At 37.6% G+C, this 18,984-nt stretch overlaps 1 protein-coding gene across 1 annotated transcript in view; it reads right to left on the reverse strand.

The window, feature by feature from the left end:
* ppp5c (protein phosphatase 5, catalytic subunit) overlaps nucleotides 1-18,123 on the reverse strand; it is a 29,208-nt gene extending 11,085 nt beyond the window's left edge. Inside the window, exons 1-4 of the mRNA XM_039654860.2 lie at nucleotides 17,966-18,123; nucleotides 7,695-7,936; nucleotides 1,514-1,661; nucleotides 1,029-1,150 (exon numbers count right to left, since the gene is read on the reverse strand). Of these exons, the coding sequence (XP_039510794.1) occupies nucleotides 1,029-1,150; nucleotides 1,514-1,661; nucleotides 7,695-7,936; nucleotides 17,966-18,056 (603 nt within the window). The 5' untranslated portion in view covers nucleotides 18,057-18,123. The remainder of the gene's footprint in view (nucleotides 1-1,028; nucleotides 1,151-1,513; nucleotides 1,662-7,694; nucleotides 7,937-17,965) is intronic.
* Nucleotides 18,124-18,984: the final 861 nt, after the last annotated feature.

Below are 18,984 nucleotides of genomic sequence, written 5' to 3' on the forward strand. Positions count from 1 at the left end.
TTAAATGAATTAGCTGCACACAGTTCACATTACTTGGTAGCCTTGTTGTCCACCTAAATGAATCATAAATAATATGAAGAGATGCAAAAGCCTCTAAATGCCATTTGAAATTTTCTTCTAAAATGACCATTTTTATCAAGCTTGTATATTTAAGTTCAGTAATTTCACTTAAATGACAATTAATAGGTAATCTTCATTGCCATTTAAGTGAAATTACTGAACAGGATCACAAAGAACAAAACAAAACAAAACAACAGACATTCCAACTCAGATCGCAGATTTCAAAGTAGCATTGTTTTTCTGAGGAACAAGTATGTCAACTTAGCATTTTTCCAAACTACCTGCAAACATAATATGGTACTTAAATATGCTTTAGTACAGTCCAAAAAAAATACATGCAGCACCTTTAAACTTTTCTTCTGTTATCTTTATTTTTAAGGCTTATATTGTTAATTTCCAGAGATATAGACCATTTCACAAGATGTAAACAACACTGGTCCAGAAACACTTCCTGTTTCAGTTTGTAACTGTTTTCTTTATTTCACATGTAAAGAAAACATCTTAAAGATGTTTGTTTAACTTTTTGATTCAGTTTTAAATGTTCTGTTGGTTGTAATTTATCCCAGCTTTTATGTAGTGTTAAAAAACTGAATCAGGAAGTGCTTCTGGACCAGTGTTGTTTACATCTATTGAAATGGTCTATACGGCTTTCAATCTCACTCCATGAGTAAATTGTACAAATTTTAAGTGGTCAAATCATATGCGGGTCAGCATAAAGCTGATATTTTTTTCTTTTAAAGAAGAGTGTCTGATTAAAAAAATATGTTATTACCCTTTTAGATTTTGGTTCTTAAAAAAAACTTCTCTTTTGGAATCTTCTTCATTTTAAAGGCCCTACATGGTTCAATCCTAGAGATATGTGGATGCCCAATGTGACTGTTCAAAATGTTGAATTTTACCCAAAATAAATAATAGATGAATAGATATTTCAAAATCTATGTATATGCGTGTACTTGAAGAGCATTCACCTGGTAAGCAAACTTTCTGTGCAGTTTCTTCTGGTCTTTGAACCAGTCCATTAACTCTTTCATGAACTTCAGTGTAACTTTCCCATCTTCAAGTTTAGGTCCAGAATAGTCATCCTCAATTGCTGGTGGGAGAGAATAAAAAAAGGTTTGAATCAGATACGTAATAGCTAACAGTATTATTAGAATTTTTAAAAATAATGTACCTCAATGAAATCAGTTTTTCCATGAGAATAACATGGCTATTTCCACCCCCAGAAGATATATTTGTATGACTAACATTCACTTTTGCCATTCACTTGTTGTGCGACACAATTAAGTACGGAGTAACAATAATTAACAAAAATGACGTACTATAGGGCTGAGGTTGTTTCTTTGTAATTACGCACAATTTACTGTTATTACTATAGTTCGTACATGTAATGTGTAACAAGGACAATATAAAATAAAGTGATACCAAAAAATGTAATAAATCCGTAAACACTTACTCATGTTCTCGATGTCTAAGGAGTCGACTACTGATCGTTTGAGCTCGTCGCTGGCGATGGCCCGTTCAAAGGCCTTCTGTTTGACAACCTTATTGCATTCCTGGTACTTCATCTTGGCATCTTTGTCATTGGGACGAACTCTAACTACCTGAAAATGACAATGGCATGAAAAACTTTTACAAAAATTTCCAGCAAGGCACTATTCAAAAGTATCATTTCACACTAATACGTACATACAGTGCATCCGGAAAGTATTCACAGCGCTTCACTTTTTCCACACTTTCTTGTTACAGCCTTTTTCCAAAATGGATTCAATATATTATTTTCCACAAAATTCTACAAACAATACCTCATAATGATAACGTGAAAGAAGTTTGTTTGAAATCTTTGCAAATGTATATATATATAAAAAAAAAATTTAAATCACATGTACGTAAGTATTCACAGCCTTTGCCATGACACTTCGATGATTTGGAAAGGCCCTGATTGCACTCGCAATAGACAGCAGGCTCACTCTCGCTCGTATCCAAGGTAAATCTTCAACATGTCTATTTTATTGATTTATTGAGCATCGTTTAAACGCCACTGTATTGTTGCTGATAATGTCCATCCATTTATGACCACAGTGTACCATTTTCTGATGGCCTCTTCCAGCAGGAAAACGTGGGCATGTTACAAAGCTCAAAACAACGGGTTTCTTGAACATAACAGTGAGTTCCCTAAACTCAAATGGCCTTCACAGTCACCAGATCTCAATCCAATAGAGCAACTTGGGGATGTGCTGGAACGAGAGATTCTCATCATGGATGTGCAGACGACAAATCTGCAGCAACTGCATGATGATATCATGTCAATATGAACCAAAATCTCTAAGGAATGTTTCCAGCACTTTGTCGAATCTCTCCCATTATGAATTCTGAAAGTTCTGAAGGCACATGCGGGACTAACCCGGTACTAGCAAGGTGTACCAAATAAAGTGCCCGGTGAGTTTATAAATTTCGTATATGAAACGACAGGTCAACGAGACATTCATTCAGCACAGATATGTTTTCCTCCCAAAATTAACCTAGCACATAATAATCAAGAGCTAATATTGAGCTATCACATCCAACCAAAAATCAGAAGTAAAACAAGAAACTGTATTTTACATAGGGTTGTAACGGTATGATAATCGTCTCCGAAAATATCACGGTTTCACGGTATACGATATTAATAGGGGTTTCACAACTACTGATTTTTGCTAGTCGACTAGTTTTGCATAACAGTCGACGACTAGTCGACTAGTCGTTAAATTCTAGGGGTGTGCGACAACACGAATAGTAAATGTCTCCACGATCTGCTTTTGAAGAAATATGGTAGTAGTATCGTGTTACAGTGCATTCTATCAGTTCTGGCGCCTCTCAACTGTACAACGCGACGTAGCCTAAACATCACACGTTAAGGAATAGGTACGGGACACTGCAATTCACAAAAGTTCATTGTTTGCATAAGCCTTGCCGGTTAAACAGTTAATTCACGCGCTGTTCTAACGTGCGCTTTCCTGAGCGCGCGGCATATCCCCGACGCTCACAGGCATTAGAAGCCTGTCGAACAGCGCCTGAATACTGGACTAAGTTATCTTTCAAGTCTTATTATGCTAATACTGTTAAATACACACAATGTTTACATAAACAGAATTGGCTATGTCTAAAGTGCAGCCTCCCCATATAGAAAGTGAAAGCAAACATTTGAGAGAAAATCTGGTGTAGGCTAATATGCGGCTATATTAAACTAAACACGTCGCGTGCTGGTCTAAAAGCGAGAGTAGTACTCGTATTTTCCGAACTATAAAGCGCACTTAAAAGCCTTTAATTTTCTCAATCTGGCCTTTTCTCAAGCTTTATAATCCATCCGCTTTGTCACACGGCCAGTTCAAGCTCGTATAAAATATCTCCCGCTCACGAGCGCTCTCTCTAACACACACACGAACAGACACTGCTGTCAGCAGGCTGCGAATGTAAGTTACGTGCCCGCCCCAGCGCGCTCACGCTTACTAAATAAACGCCTCACCTCCGACGCCGCGCACTCGCTGCATTCCCTTTAGCACATCTAGTGGATGCATAACGCAAACCCAGTCAAACGTTTGAAAAATGTTCTAAAATAGGTCATTGAAGGTGCGCCCTAGTGCTTTATATAGTACTGCCGCTTGTATTTAAAGGGATAGTTAACAAAAAAAATAAATCTATATGTCATCATTTTGTTTCCGACTAGTCGACTAAGGCCAACAGCGCCAACTAGTGGTTGTGACAGTCGACTAGTCGACTAGTTGATGAAACCCCTAGATATTAAACTATCATTATTATTATAATCATCATCATCAGCTACAATGAACCTTAAAGGTGCCATCTAACATCATAAATCAAATCCTACTCCATATTCCATAACAGATGGGGGCAGTATACCTCCAAAAAATGACTTGTGCTCCTACCATCGTGCATGTTATTCAAATCATTTGACATGATAGTAAAAGGTTGGAAGACCGCAGTTTCACGTGGAACATTTGGAGATTTTTAGAGATCAGAGACTCAATGAACTAAACACTAGAGTGAACTAAACTAAACACTATGAATCTCAACACTAAATGATGAAGACCGCCTCATAGATCTCAAAAACAAGCTGGTGCATTTCGACGGTATGGGAAAATAAAAGCTTGGGCAATTATTTGAAGTTTATGGTATTCGTTTTGTTCATATTACACTTTTATTGTTAGTGAATTAATTTGACAGACAGCATTCGCTGATGTTGATCAAGCTAGCGCCGTGAATTCACCGTGAGACACACGCAATAGACACTTAGCAAGCAGGTTAGTTAAGCTCTCAGATTCTGTCAATTATATTACGCAATTCAAAGAATAAATACCGTTTTGGCGCTTGTACATGTTACACTACAGATCCCTAGCGCACGTGAACCGATCGTCTCTACTAGCTAATGGAAAAAGAACACGAACACTGTTGAAAGATACAGTATGCTACAACTTACCAAAATGTATTCCTCGTGCATAATGTCGACCAATCATTTTTTGAACTCTTCCCTGAACTGAAATGTAGTAATTGGCTGTATTTCAACACGACTGACATCAGGTTCAAGTACCCACAAGCCGGCGCGAGCGCGACTCACTCGTCTATTGCAGTTTGGCTGGTGCTAACGTTGCCCGTCCGCATACCGCCTCCCATGGCCGGAACTGGTATTACGATACCTGCCGGGCCGGGGCTAGTAATTTAGCATGCTAATTCAGGTTAATATCTCGTCAGCACTATAACTTGTCAGTTTTTTAATGACATCTTTGCACTTATTTCTTCTCATTCTTTTGATGCGTGTAGCTCATTTTTCGTATATTGTTACCTCAATTATTACATATGCCACCTTTAAATGAATAAAAAAAAGATATGTTTTTTGGTTGAACATGGTTTATTGTAACAAACTTTTTTTATGAAAATAAGAAAACTTTATGGAAGTATAAATCTTTATGAAATGTATATTTATTTCCTCAGAAATTCTGGGTTGTCTGATATAACTGCTCTGGATTCTGTGATTGAATACAAAATGTATTTTTGAAAATGCAATCAGATAAAATGTAACAACTTTTGTTTATCTACACAAGAGAGGTTTACTAAATTAAAACATGGACAAAAAAAAACTATAAACAATAGTAATATATTTTAGTCATTATTTCTTCAGGCTAAACCAAACTTTTTTTTACAGGTTGTACTGAACACCTATGAGTTTCAGTCAGTGTATTTGATGATTATTCTTTTAAAAAACAATTATAAAATCTTCTTCTTTTCTAAAAAATTTTCTGTTTTGAAATTTTAAAAATCACAGCTTCATCGGAATGTTACGAAACTTGATGACTTTTATGGTATTGGGTATGTGAACAAAAAAAAAATTTGAGGTCATGATCCAAGCAGGCTAAGTGGTCGTAAAAAAGATAGTCAAACTTGTGGACTTCGGTCAAAAATGACCGACCATATGAAATGAATGGGAAATTGACAAAAACACAAAAACTTTGAGAATTTTTGTGTGTACAATCTACAAATCGGCCACGATGCAGAAAAAAAGTGCTCAGCATTGAAGGGGTGACACTCTAAAATATCAAGAGTGCAAAACAGACATACCCACCCCTACACACACACACACACACACACACACACACTTTTATACACAAAAACACCAATAAATTGTGATTAAAGAAATCTGTTTTGAATATTTAAAAATCACAGCTTCTTCAGAAAATTACGAAACTTGGTGACTTTTATGGCATTGGGTATGTGAACACACACAAAAAATAATTGAGGTCATGATTCGAGCTATTTAAGTGGTCGTAAAAAATGAGTCACACTTTTGCTCTTCTGTCAAAATGACGACCCATAGGAAATGAATGGGAAATTGACTAAAAAAAAAAATCTCTGATATTTTGTATGTACAATCGACAAATCGGCCACAATTCTAAAAAAAAAGTACACCGCAGGAAAGGAATGACACTCTACAACATCTAGAGTTCAAAACAGACACACCCACCAACACACACACACATACAAACACACTTATATACACATACACACCAATACATTTTGATTACAAAAAGTATGTTTTGAATTTTTAAAAATCACAGCTTCATCGCAATGTTACGAAACTTTGTGACTTTTATGGGATTATGTATGTGAACACACAAAAAAATTGAGGTCATGATCTGAGCATGCTAAGTGGTCTTAAAAAAAATAGTCACACTTGTGGTCTTTGGTCAAAAATGACCCCCATAGGAAATGAATGGGAAACTGTAAAAAAAATTGTGAATTTTTGTTTGTCAATTCTTTTTAATAAGAAATAGTTTTTGAGATTGTTTCAACTATATATTCAAATCCACCAACAACAAAAAATGTGTTCATAAACAGCTGGGGAATTCATATGCCTTTCCATGGAGAGCTGTACATGCCATCTAGTGGTTACACCATGATTCTATGATTTTTCTCTATACTGTAACCAGGAGGTGCTAATTTTCTTCAAAAAATATATTTTTTTTATGAAGGCCTAGACTCTATATTAAACTAAAATAATGCATTAATATTTTTTGAACAAAAATAATATATATATAGAAATATATATATATATATATATATATATATATTCCATGGTAAAAATAAACCATAAATATTGCATAAATATTAATAAATTCAATTAAATTGTCTCAAAATACTAAATTAAAAAGAATAAATATTATAGAACAAAAATAAATTGCATTGGTTTTACTGGGATGGAGAAAGTTTCATTTTTAGGTGTCCGGTCACTTTTGACCGGGAAGATAACAAGTGTGACTCCGAAACGAAGAGCACCTGAGGGTTAAGTGTTCTCTGTCTGGATATGTTCATGTGTTCACGTCTTCACATAGTGGGTGAGACAGTAGATGCTTTAAAAACTATGAGCATCATGCGTACTTGAGTGTGTACTAGATCTACTAGACGAAACGGCATTGCTCATTCATACAGAGACACGCTGAATATAGAATTAAGGGAGTCGCACAGCAGTCTTTTTGCGCTGTATATTCACAGACACGCACATCGCGATTTGATTTACTGCACAGCTATATTTTGATTTATTCATCCATCTAGTGTCTATCAAATCGCACATTTCATGCGGCATCTGTATTGTAATGCAAAAAGACTGGTCTGCGTCTTTTTGACAGACCGGGATTCCCTCAGCATATCTTCACGGAGGGATGAATATGGGAGAACATGTTAGATGTGTTTCCTCCTTTTGCCGCCACTCTTCGTCCACATATCTTGCAAACTGGATATCCATCTTCAAGGACAACACCGATCGTTTTTCGGATATCCAAAATATTCCCATACTCCAGATTTAAACTTTTTTTTTTTCGGCAGGAGATTCGCAACCTCTGTCTCAGACATTTTCAGCACTGTACAGGTATGGGTGGAGTCTAAGCAGTCAAGATGAAAGAAGTTGCTTGCGGCAGTGCAGGTGAATTCTGGTTTAATTATTTTTTTTAAACCGCGTACTGATAATCGTACATGTCAATATCGCAATAAACCGCCATACCGGTATACCGTTACAACCCTAATTTTACATAAGTCAAGTCACGCTTCATAGAATATAGATGGTTTCAAAACGAGAAAATAAAGAGTCTTACCGTTTCGTAGTCTTTGAGCGCTGCTTTAAACTTGCCCAGGGCCATGTTGGAGGTGGCTCGCCGATAATAGCCCTTGATGTAGTTCTTGTCCAGCTCCAGGGCTCGGGTGGCATCCGCCAGCGCGTAGCCATAACACTCTGTGCGCAGGTACGCCAGACTCCTGTTACTGTAGTAGACGGCATTGGTCGGGTTTAGCTCCACTGCTTCTGTGTAATACTTGATGGCGTTCTCATAGTCCTTATCTGAAATAAGAGCATTAGACCATTAAAGTAGTTCACTTTTGAAAAAACTTTCGCTGATAATTTACTCACCTCCATGTTATCCAAGATGTCCATGTCTTTCTTTATTCAGTTGAAAAGAAATGAAGGTTTTTGATGAAAAAATTCCAGCATTTTTCTCCATATGATGGACTTCAATGGGAACCAAAGGTTCAAGGTCCAAAAGACAGTCTCAGTGCAAACTGCAAACTGTTCAAAGGGCTTTAAACGACACCAGACGATGAATAAGGGTCTTATCAAGCGAAACGATCGCTCATTTTAAAAATAAATAACAAAGTTTAAGTTTTATAAGCTCAAATGCTCGCCTTGCTCTGTTCTGTGATGCACGTACGTGACTCTCCTGTTTGAACTCGTTCGTAAAAATGAACAAATCTTTTTTGAACGAGTCATTTGGTTCATTCAACGAACGAAACGAACGTATTGACTCGGAAAAAGATTCGTTCATTTTGATGAACGAGTTCGAACAGGAGAGTCACGAACGTGCATCACAGAACAGAGCAAGGCGAGCATTTGAGCTTATAAAAGTTAAACTTTGTAATTTTTTTTTTTTAAATGAGCGATCGTTTTGCTAGATAAGACCCTTATTCATTGTCTGGTGTCATTCCCAAGTCCATTATATGGAGAAAAATGCTGGAATGTTTTCATCAAAAACCTTAATTTCTTTTCAAATGAAGAAAGAAAGACATGGATATCTTGGATGACATGGGGTTGAGTAAATTATCAGCAAAAGTTTTTTGAAAAGTGAATTACTCCATTAATGCTGCCATGACATAGAATGGATCCCTCTCTAAAATATGTGAGATAATCAATGGACTTGTGGATTATCTATGTTACATAAGATTGTGAACCAAGGCAAGTATCACTCAATTATGAAAATCTTTTGTCATCATACACTCACCCTCATGTCGCTCAAGACTCATACAACTTTTGTTTATCTTCCAAACACAATAGTCGCAAAATGGCAGCGGATGAGTTTGTTTGAAACGAGAGTGAGTGAGTCCGGATAACCGGATGATATAGGCCTGATTAAATAACAGTACACAAAATATTGATTTTACTGGGTTTTAATATTTTATTAGCTCACCAAACGCAAGACTTTCAAGAGGAAAAACGTTCCTAGCAATCCTGTAGCACTGAACTCAGTAACAAATGCCCGGATGAGCCCGTGTTATTAGTTTTTACTGGTTGTTATTGGGGAATAACATTTCATTTGATAGTGCGATTGACCAATCAGAATCAAGTATTCCACAGACCCATGTAATAATTAATATTAACGACTTGTTAATTGAACTGTTATATAAAAATCGACCGATGTCACATTTGCAATCGTGCTGATAGTAAGAAAACATGCCCTCTTGGTCGTGTGAAGCTGCTTAAAGAGTAACTAAACCCCTGGTCAGAGCCTGACTCCACCCACTAGCAATATTTGAAAAATGCTGAAAAAATGGGCAGACCCCAGCGGGGCCAGGGGGCGTTATTTAGATTATAGATTTATAATCTAAATAATCTAAATAACTATATAAATGCTATGCTAACTAGATGCTAATATATGCTATCCTGATCGTTTTCAATACTCATAAATCCAACTCCTGACTCGCTACAGTAGTTTTGACGGAACCAGATGCTTTTATACCAGGGGCTGCCAAGGGCGTGGTGAGCTCGCACCAAGGGCGTGACAGAGTGGCGTCTGAGAGTTCCCTACGTCAGAAAGTACCCCTACTGCAGGAGCTTTCCGTTTAACCTGAAGAGGGCAGCACTCAGACGTTTTTACACCATATATTTGAAAATCAAAACACTTTATACTCAATTGTCAAAAAAATTTACTCGAATCAATGAACAGCATTTATGAAGCTCCATTCTTACAGATCATTAACTAAAAAAAGTTGTTTTGGTGTTTAGTTACCCTTTACGTATATCATCTAAAAATAAAACATTTTTTGCCACAGTATGTTTCTATGTGAGTTTCTTTGTGTTTGAACTGAAAAGCACGTATAAGTTTGATGTGCTCTACATGTATGCATGGATCAATTATCTAAAAGTGATTAAAGCCTAAATTTAAACTGTTCATCCAATAAAGCAATTATGTCTTGACTTGGAATAAACTGCTTGTTCATATGGATCATCTTAATAAAGTAATATCAAAGCTGCAGCCTGTAGTTTTTCCTCTTTGTCGCCATCTCTGCTTGAAATCTGCTATTGCAGTCATTCACGGAATTATCAACTTTACGTGGGTTGTGCCTCGACAAGGCAGAGCGCAGATGATGAACACAATGTTTTGAGGAGAATGTGTGGCTGTCAGTCAGCAGTTTTGCATTTTTCAATGGGTGAATTTGTTGTCACTGGTGATTGTTGTTTGAACCTTTCTAGATACGCCATCAAATTCATAAGTTTAATTATATCAAGTGCTGTGAGAAAAGGCTATAAATTTCCACCTCCAACATCCTCACACTCATAGCCTTGTAGCCGAGATTCTACATTATGTGTACAGATGTATGTGTCCAGATGTGTGAGTACACGTGTGAGTACAGCTGTGTGTGTACAGAAGTAGGCTCATTTTACAACTCCCTCAGAGTTAAACAGTTGAGTTTTACCGTTTTCAAATCCATTCAGCCGATTTTCTGATATTTAGAAGAATTTGAGTAACCAAACAGTTTCTGGTCCCATTGACTTCCATAGTAAGAAAAATATACTATGGAAGTCAATGAGACCAGAAACTGTCTGGTTACTGATATTCTTCTAAATATCAGAAAATCGGCTGAATGGATTTGAAAACGGTAAAACTCAACTGTTAAACTCTGAGGGAATTGTAAAATGACCCTATTTCCAAAAAAAGTGGAGTATCCCTTTAAAACCATTCTTACAAGCTTACCGTTTTTGAATCAAATTAAGGCAAGCAAAGAGTTTTGAACACTGGCTAATTATGTACTTGCTCAAATTATTTTGGATCATTTTTAACAGCAAAACAGCAGTTACAGACTGGAGCTTTAAAGGGTTAGTTCACCCAAAAATTAAAATTAAGTCATTAATTACTCACCCCCATGCTGTACCAACCCCGTAAGACCTTCGTTCATCTTCGGAACACAAATAAAGATATTTTTGATTAAATTTGAGAGCTGGATCACCCCTCTATAGGCTTCCTAAGGGACTAGCACTTGACGGCCCATAAAGTCATTAAAGAAAATGTTTAAATATTCCATGTGCCTACAGCGGCTCAATTATAAATTCATCAAGCGACGAGAATATTTTTTGTGCGAAAAAAAAACATAAATAACGACTTTATTCGACTATTCCATTACTTCCTTATGGGCCTTGAGACGAGAATTGAAGAGATTTCCAGAACGCATGCGCGAGAACTGAGCTGAGGACGTTCTTCTTCGACTACTTCTTGTTACCGGCTGCTCACCGCTTAGGAGTATTACCGCCACCTACCGTATAAGATGATGATCCATATATAAGGCGCTCTGGATTGTAAGGCGCACAGCACTGTCGTATATGAGAAGATTAAAGGCTTTTAAGTGCGCCTTATAGTGCGGAAAATACGGTAATTGAAAGGCGTATGTACAGCGCGCGTCTTCCTCTGCTTGTAAACAGAAAGTTTTGCGCTTCCAGCTATATCAGCACGTCATCTTATACGGTAGGGGGCGGTAATACTAGCCACTAGCGGTGAGTAGCCGGTAACAAGAAGTAGTCGAAGAAGAACGTCCTCGTCTCAGTTCTTGCGCATGCGTTCTGGAAATCTCTTCAATTCTCGTCTCAAGGCCCATAAGGAAGTAATGGAATAGTCGAATAAAGTCGTTATGTTTTTTTCGCACAAAAAGTAGTCTCGTCGCTTGATAAACTTATAAATGAGCCGCTGTAGGCACATGGAATATTTAAACATTTTCTTTAATGACTTTATGGGCCGTCAAGTGCTAGTCCCTTAGGAAGCCTATGGAGGGGTGATCCAGCCCTCAAATTTAATAAAAAATATCTTCATTTGTGTTCCGAAGATGATCGAAGGTCTTACGGGGTTGGTATAGCATGGGGGTGAGTAATTAATGACTTCATTTTCATTTTTGGGTGAACTAACCCTTTAACTATTTGAATCCTGAACGCTTTTGTTACAATGTAGGCAGGGCTGAACTGGCCATCGGGCATTTTCCCGGTGGGCCGATACATCTCATATTTTATTTATTTATTTTTGTCTGAACATACAATAAAACTCACATCGGCACAGCATTGGGTTTTTTTTTTCCTTTCTCACAGACCGGCACACGAAATGTGTAGATCAGCGGCCCATTTATTATTTTCTTAAATGACATTGGGCTGGTCCAATCCACTGATCTATATAATGACTGGATAGCTCATGCCGTTCTAAACGTGCCGTAGCTCCGACGGCCGTTATACAGAGATTGGTAGCTCCGACGGCACTTTTAAGATGACCCACTGTGCATCAACAAGTGTAAAACGAAGTTCACAAAAGGATATAGAAACGCACCGCGTTGATGCATTGACTAGAGTGGGCGCGATCAGCGTGTCGCAACTATAATGCGCCGCAGACGTGTGCAGTGTAAATGAGTAAATAAGAGTTGAAACAGGCGTACATTAACCTATACAATTTGTATATGCATTTACTGAACATGTTTTTGCTAACTAATAAAACACTTGAACAGACTACTGATCTATCTGTAAAACACAATCCGAAAGAGCTATATTTTAAGTTCACAATACACATATACTTAATTTTTAAATAAGCAGGAGTAATATCCGACTTTAAACAAATACCCATTTAAATGTTTAGGATGTTTGCGTTGGAAGACTGTTCATGTAATTGATACAATCGAATCGTTATTTGTAGTGTCATGTTACATTCAAAAAATTGATTTACTCTGTATTGATTGGTACGGTATTGTATTGTTTATATCAGAAATATAAATTTTATCCCAGTATTCCTGTGATATGAATATTTTTAACACAGAAATAATGATACTGTGTGGTTGAAAATACTCTCTCTGGGTCAGCATCCGCACCAATGCAGATGTTAATATTCGGCAGTGATTTTATTAAATGTCGAATAGACATGTTTAATAGGTGAATCACATGGGTGTTTGAATCGAGATCACAATCTTTTAACAATTAATCATGCAGATCTATTAAACACAGCGTATTAGGGCTGTCACAATACTTCGATTAAATTGTCAACTAATCAACAAAGAACCAGAAGAGAATCAATTAACCACATTATTAGACCCTTTTCTAAGGATGTGTGATGTACTAAAAACATTTATAAACCATACAACAGCATTGTGCTATTGTTACAGTTTTTTTCAATCCCTAACAAGCGCTTACCCATACTTCAGATCTTAACACAGACCCACACCTACAAAACACAATTGGTCAAATGGATAATTTTCTTCTCAAAAACACATTTTGTTAAATATACACTAACTCTTCATTTCAAATTAGAACACATCTTTCTCTGCACACACTAACGTTACCAAAACACTGGACATCTTACTCAAAATGAAATTATTCTGTCAAAGAATAACACTTGTTTTCACTTCACAGGGTACATGCAGTCAATCAAAGTACACCAGGTTTCAAAATACTGGCTATTGTTGACAATACAAAAACTGCATAGACTTTGATGTTTCAGTTTTACAGGTATTTGCATGAAAAATATGCAATTTTTTACATTTTTTACACTACATTTGTTGGTTGGGAACTGTCCACATGTACAGTAATGTTCACATTCAAAAGCATTCCAGTAAAAAACAATTTTTTTTCACCTCCCACTGCACCTCTCACTGCACCTCTCCCTGCATCTCTCACTGCACCTCTCATTGCATCTCACACTGCACCTCTCATTGCATCTCACACTGCATCTCTCCCTGCACTTCTCACTGCATCTCTCCCTGCACCTCTCACTGTATCTCTCACTGCTCACTACACCACTCCCTGCATCTCTCACTGCATCTCTCAATACTCCTGCATCTCTCACTGGTCACTACACCACTCCCTGCATCTCTTAATACTCCTGCATCTCTCACTGCATCTCTCACTGCATCTCTCAATACTCCTGCATCTCTCACTGCATCTCTCACTGCACTTCTCACTGCTCACTACACCACTCCCTGTATCTCTCACTGCATCTCTCAATATTCCTGCATCTCTCACTGCATCTCTCACTACACCTCTCACTGTATCTTTCACTGCTCCTGCACTGCTCACTACACCACTCCCTGCATCTCTCACTGCATCACTCAATACTCCTGCATCTCTCACTGCATCTCTCACTGCACCTCTCACTACATCTCTCACTGCACTTCTCACTGCATCTCTCAATACTTCTGCATCTCTCACTGCATCTCTCAATACTCCTGCATCTCTCACTGCATCTCTAAATACTCCTGCATCTCTCACTGCATCTCTCACTGCTCACTACACCACTCCCTGTATCTCTCACTGCATCTCTCAATACTCCTGCATCTCTCACTACACCTCTCACTGCATCTTTCACTGCTCCTGCACTGCTCACTACACCACTCCCTGCATCTCTCACTGCACCTCTCACTGCATCACTCAATACTCCTGCATCTCTCACTGCATCTCTCACTGCACCTCTCACTGCACTTCTCACTGCATCTCTCACTGGTCACTACACCACTCCCTGCATCTCTCAATACTCCTGCATCTCTCACTGCATCTCTAAATGCTCCTGCATCTCTCACTACACCTCTCACTGCTCCTGCATCTCTCACTGCATCTCTCACTGGGCCTGCTCTTCTCCCTGGGCTCTTACTCTCCTCGTCCAGACATTACAGTGTTTGTCTTTTTCTGTTTCCAAAAACATTACTCTTTACTGTAAAGTCCTCCTTTTGTAATGTAATAGAAAAAAAAAACCCTGCCACTGAGTCTAAGCCAGACTGAAAACAGCTGCGGTTGGCCCAATTTACCCGACATAAATAAGCTGTGGGTCAATTACAGTATTCAATTGTTTAGTTTATTATCAGCTGAGATATATTGTTTTTGAACTGATATCATTGCAGAAGCAGAGGTTTTTATACTATATTTAAGGTTTGTTTTTGCTATTTTGGGATGGTGTGTGTTAACATTTGTAAATACTACAAAAACAATCCATCATTTTGTTGGGAGGTATAGCTTATCTGTTAAGAAAATGTAAGCATTGTGGAAATGTGTTCACTGACTGCATATTGTGTGAAAACAACATGAAATGCGTGAATGCTATGGTCACAAAAGATCGATGCTGTGCTAATTGTGTTTAGAGTTTTGAAAATGTGACAACTGTTTGGACAAATGCTTGTTAGTGACTGAAAAAAAAAGTAATTGACAAATGCACCGATTCAATTAAACAAATATATGCCCTGCGGGTTTAAAGGAGCAATGTGTGACTTTTAGCGACATCTAGTGGTTCGGTTGCGAGTTTGCACCAGGTTTGCACTAAGGGCTCAGCCCACTGCTCACCCCTCCCTTTGGAAGAAGCTACGGTTGCTAAAACGGGACAAACATCTCGTCGGCTGAGACAGCAGAGAATAGCCAGAGTAAGCCAAGAGTGTGTAACATTGTCACTGTTTCTGTACCACAGTCCATTATAAACCACATCATGAATACTGTCTGTTTACAAAGCCATAGTCAGGTGAGGATCAAGGGTTTTAATATATAATTTAATAAAATAATAATCAGCTGATTGTCTCACAAACGTAACCAGCAGCACATTTCTCCCCACATACTGTAGCAAACCCATAATACAGCGAGGGAGCAGCTATATATTTTTTCTAACAGGGTAGTAAGTAATAGTTTAGCTGGCTAATATGAGCTGTTACTGTGGCTGAGCTGGGACGCGTCTGCATGAGTCCAAAGGTCGGAAGTGCGCGCGCTGTTACAATCATGTCATCTCCGCATCCCATAGATACTATTTACTACACACAATAGGCTTTTTTCTCTGATTTTTAAAATTCTTCGCGATCGACCTTAGTGATAAAAGACTTTAGTAAAAGTCTCTATCGACGGGTTAGTGATTCCTGTAACGTACTGTTTTACGGTCAATGACATGAATACTAATAATCAGCTGTCTCACGAACGTAACAGCACATCTATCCCCAACATAACAAACCCATAACACAGCGAGGGAGAACTAAGTTACATGAAACAATCCCAACTACATATTTTACACCACTCACAAGGGAAAAGTCACTACTCACGGAGTGTAAGGCTAGCTTCCAGCTTTCCGCTACTTCTCTTTCAAGGTAGTGATGAAACGCGTTCTGTAGCGCTGTTTGTTCGCGTTCGGCTACGGTAGGAATATGACGTCACAACATGGCGACCTTCCTAGAAGGGGATTCCCTCGGTTATGGAGCTATTAATGTCTCATTCTAAGGTAATAAAAACATTACGGCTAATTAAGTAAGTTCTTTTTACACCACTGAAAACATAGTTATGGATGTCATATTGCATTTCTGTTAATAGATACTCAACTTTGTTACACATTGCACCTTTAAAATATATATATGCGCTTTAATTGCATACTTCTCTACATTAACTGTTAGTATTTACATGCATGAAGCGTGTCTCAAACTCCATATGCTGTGAGTTTGGGTTGCTAATAATGTTCATCTTGGAATGCAGTGTGTGCCATTACATTAGATTTGTAAGGTAAATCATTTATAAACCTACGCCAACTACATCAACAAGTTTCTAAGTATGCAAATTGTTCATCGCGACTTCAAAATAAAGGTTTTAAACCCTCACTCTGGGTTTGCATGCTTTAATGTCCACATGTTCTTGTTCAAAAAATAACAGTGGCTATAAAACTTCTATGCTAAAGAAGTGGCCAAATATTAAAGATTAAGTTAACATTTTAATGAACAACAATCAGCAGGATGTTGGCGCCCTCTGCAGGCATTTGTTATAATATATAACATACATGAGATGATTGCTTATATTATGTATATTATGTATTTTATTTAACAGTATTATTCTAATAAAAGCATGACTTCTTGCTTTTGATAATTCAAACCAAAAATTATTGCCTCATTGTCATACATGTATTTTAAATCATTTTAAATGCTATTTTTTGCTTAGGTCCGTTTTATTACGACAAAAAAATTGTCAATTGTACAATTAATCTAGTGACTAATCTAGTTTAATGGAACACTAGATTAAATTCAAAATATACCCATATTATTACCTATATTATTACATATATTATTGGGGAGACTAAAAAAATTAAGAAATGTTAATGTATTAAAAAATAGCGGGATCACAAAACAAAGCAAGAAATAAATAAAGTGTTAAATAAATAAGGAAATAAAATATACAAAGTGTTGTTATAAATGATTAATCAATAAATGAATCTAATAAAATAATTAAAGATAAATTGTGTGAAAATGGAATATATATTCCACGGTTTTAATTTAACACATTTTCAAATGCTAGATAGAACCACAGTTGAACTAAAGATTAATGTCCTTCGGAAACACGTATACGATTTTTTAATAAATCTATTGAACAAAATTATGCAGTTTTTTCCGGATTATGTTATATGACGACTGCAGGCAAATCTATGACATCAATGAATGAGTGACAGATGACTCCATTGGCTAACGAGGGTGTCAAACTGGTGCAATAATTTCACTTCATTATAATATTTATTTGCTGTTATCAGAGCATTTTCATTGTATACACTTCAGAGTGAAACAGCATTATGAACATCTAGCTTGACAGTTCATAGCAGGATTCTATGTTAATCTCACCTCGTCATCGATATATGTTGATTAAATAAATCATAATTATGATTACATAACAGTTAAGTCTGATGAGTGAGTGTTTCATGTGTCTGCCTGATTCATCATGTGTTGCTCATGCTCATCTCACACATTTCCCTACTATTAATCACATCAGCCCTTATAAAACCGCAAACTGCACCAACACAGCCCTATCTAGTCAATAGGAATCCAGTCTCTTATTTACAGTGGGTACCTAATGAGCTTTTACCTTTAAAATAGTTATTCGCCTTCTCCTTGAGTTTCTCTGCACTGGAATTCTGCTCCTCTTCCGCCATCTTCTCACTGCCGTATTCCGCCATGCTGCCATGAGAATGCGAAGAGCTGTCGCAAAAATTGCAAAAGGGTCGTAAAGCACTGTTCGTCTAGAACAGTCTCCAGAGCAACAACATGAGCTTGATTTGAACTTATTGCAGTTATTGCCAAATTTTGTGAATAGGCTATATGCACGCATAAATTCCATATTTGACGCAAGGCTGCTCTTCAGTTTCCGGTTGGGGAGATTTAAAGCTGAGGAAAACGGGATTATGGCAGAGTCTTCAAAATGAAAATGTACTGTCCTCCCGTCTTTGAAACGAAACTTTAATGTAATTTTATATAGTTATGTTTATTTAACATAATAAACAAAGAAGCAAAAACAAAATGATGGGTGTCTGTTTTGTTTGTTTTTGCGACTAACGTTTCTTTAATATAACCATGGAGTACATAGACGTTGGAACAGGGGGGGCGGGAGGGGCGCCCTCCTACGGGCGCCCCCCTCCCCCGGCCGCCCCCTAAATTCACCTAAGCACGGGCGTCAGTTTGAAATTTGCTGGGCACAGAGACACATTCGGAAGTGCTGGGTACAAACTTGTCAAACTGTGCAGCCTTTCTATTCAACCCATAAATAAATACGTCGATCCGCCAAATTTTATTTGACCGTTTGAATGGTCTAGTGGTAGCTCTTTTGCCCAGAGTGCCAGAGGTTACGGGTTCTAATCCGCCCTAGGTACAGTTTTTTTTCTCTCTCATCAAAACAGAATATGTCCATCTGTGGTTACAGTCAATATCAAGCATAGGACACATTTATTTTGTGATTTTACCGGAATGAATAGAGTCTCCGACGTAAAGGCGATTAAAGTGCGCGTCCGAGTGAAGACTGCGCGCCACAGAGAACAGCCTACAACTGACAGCAGCGGCAACAAGCGTTCCTCTTGATTTCAAAAACAAAACATTTTAGCGCTAGATCTC

Source organism: Pimephales promelas, chromosome 16, assembly GCF_988280905.1.
Source record: "Pimephales promelas chromosome 16, fPimPro1.hap1.1, whole genome shotgun sequence".
NCBI lineage: Eukaryota > Metazoa > Chordata > Actinopteri > Cypriniformes > Leuciscidae > Pimephales > Pimephales promelas.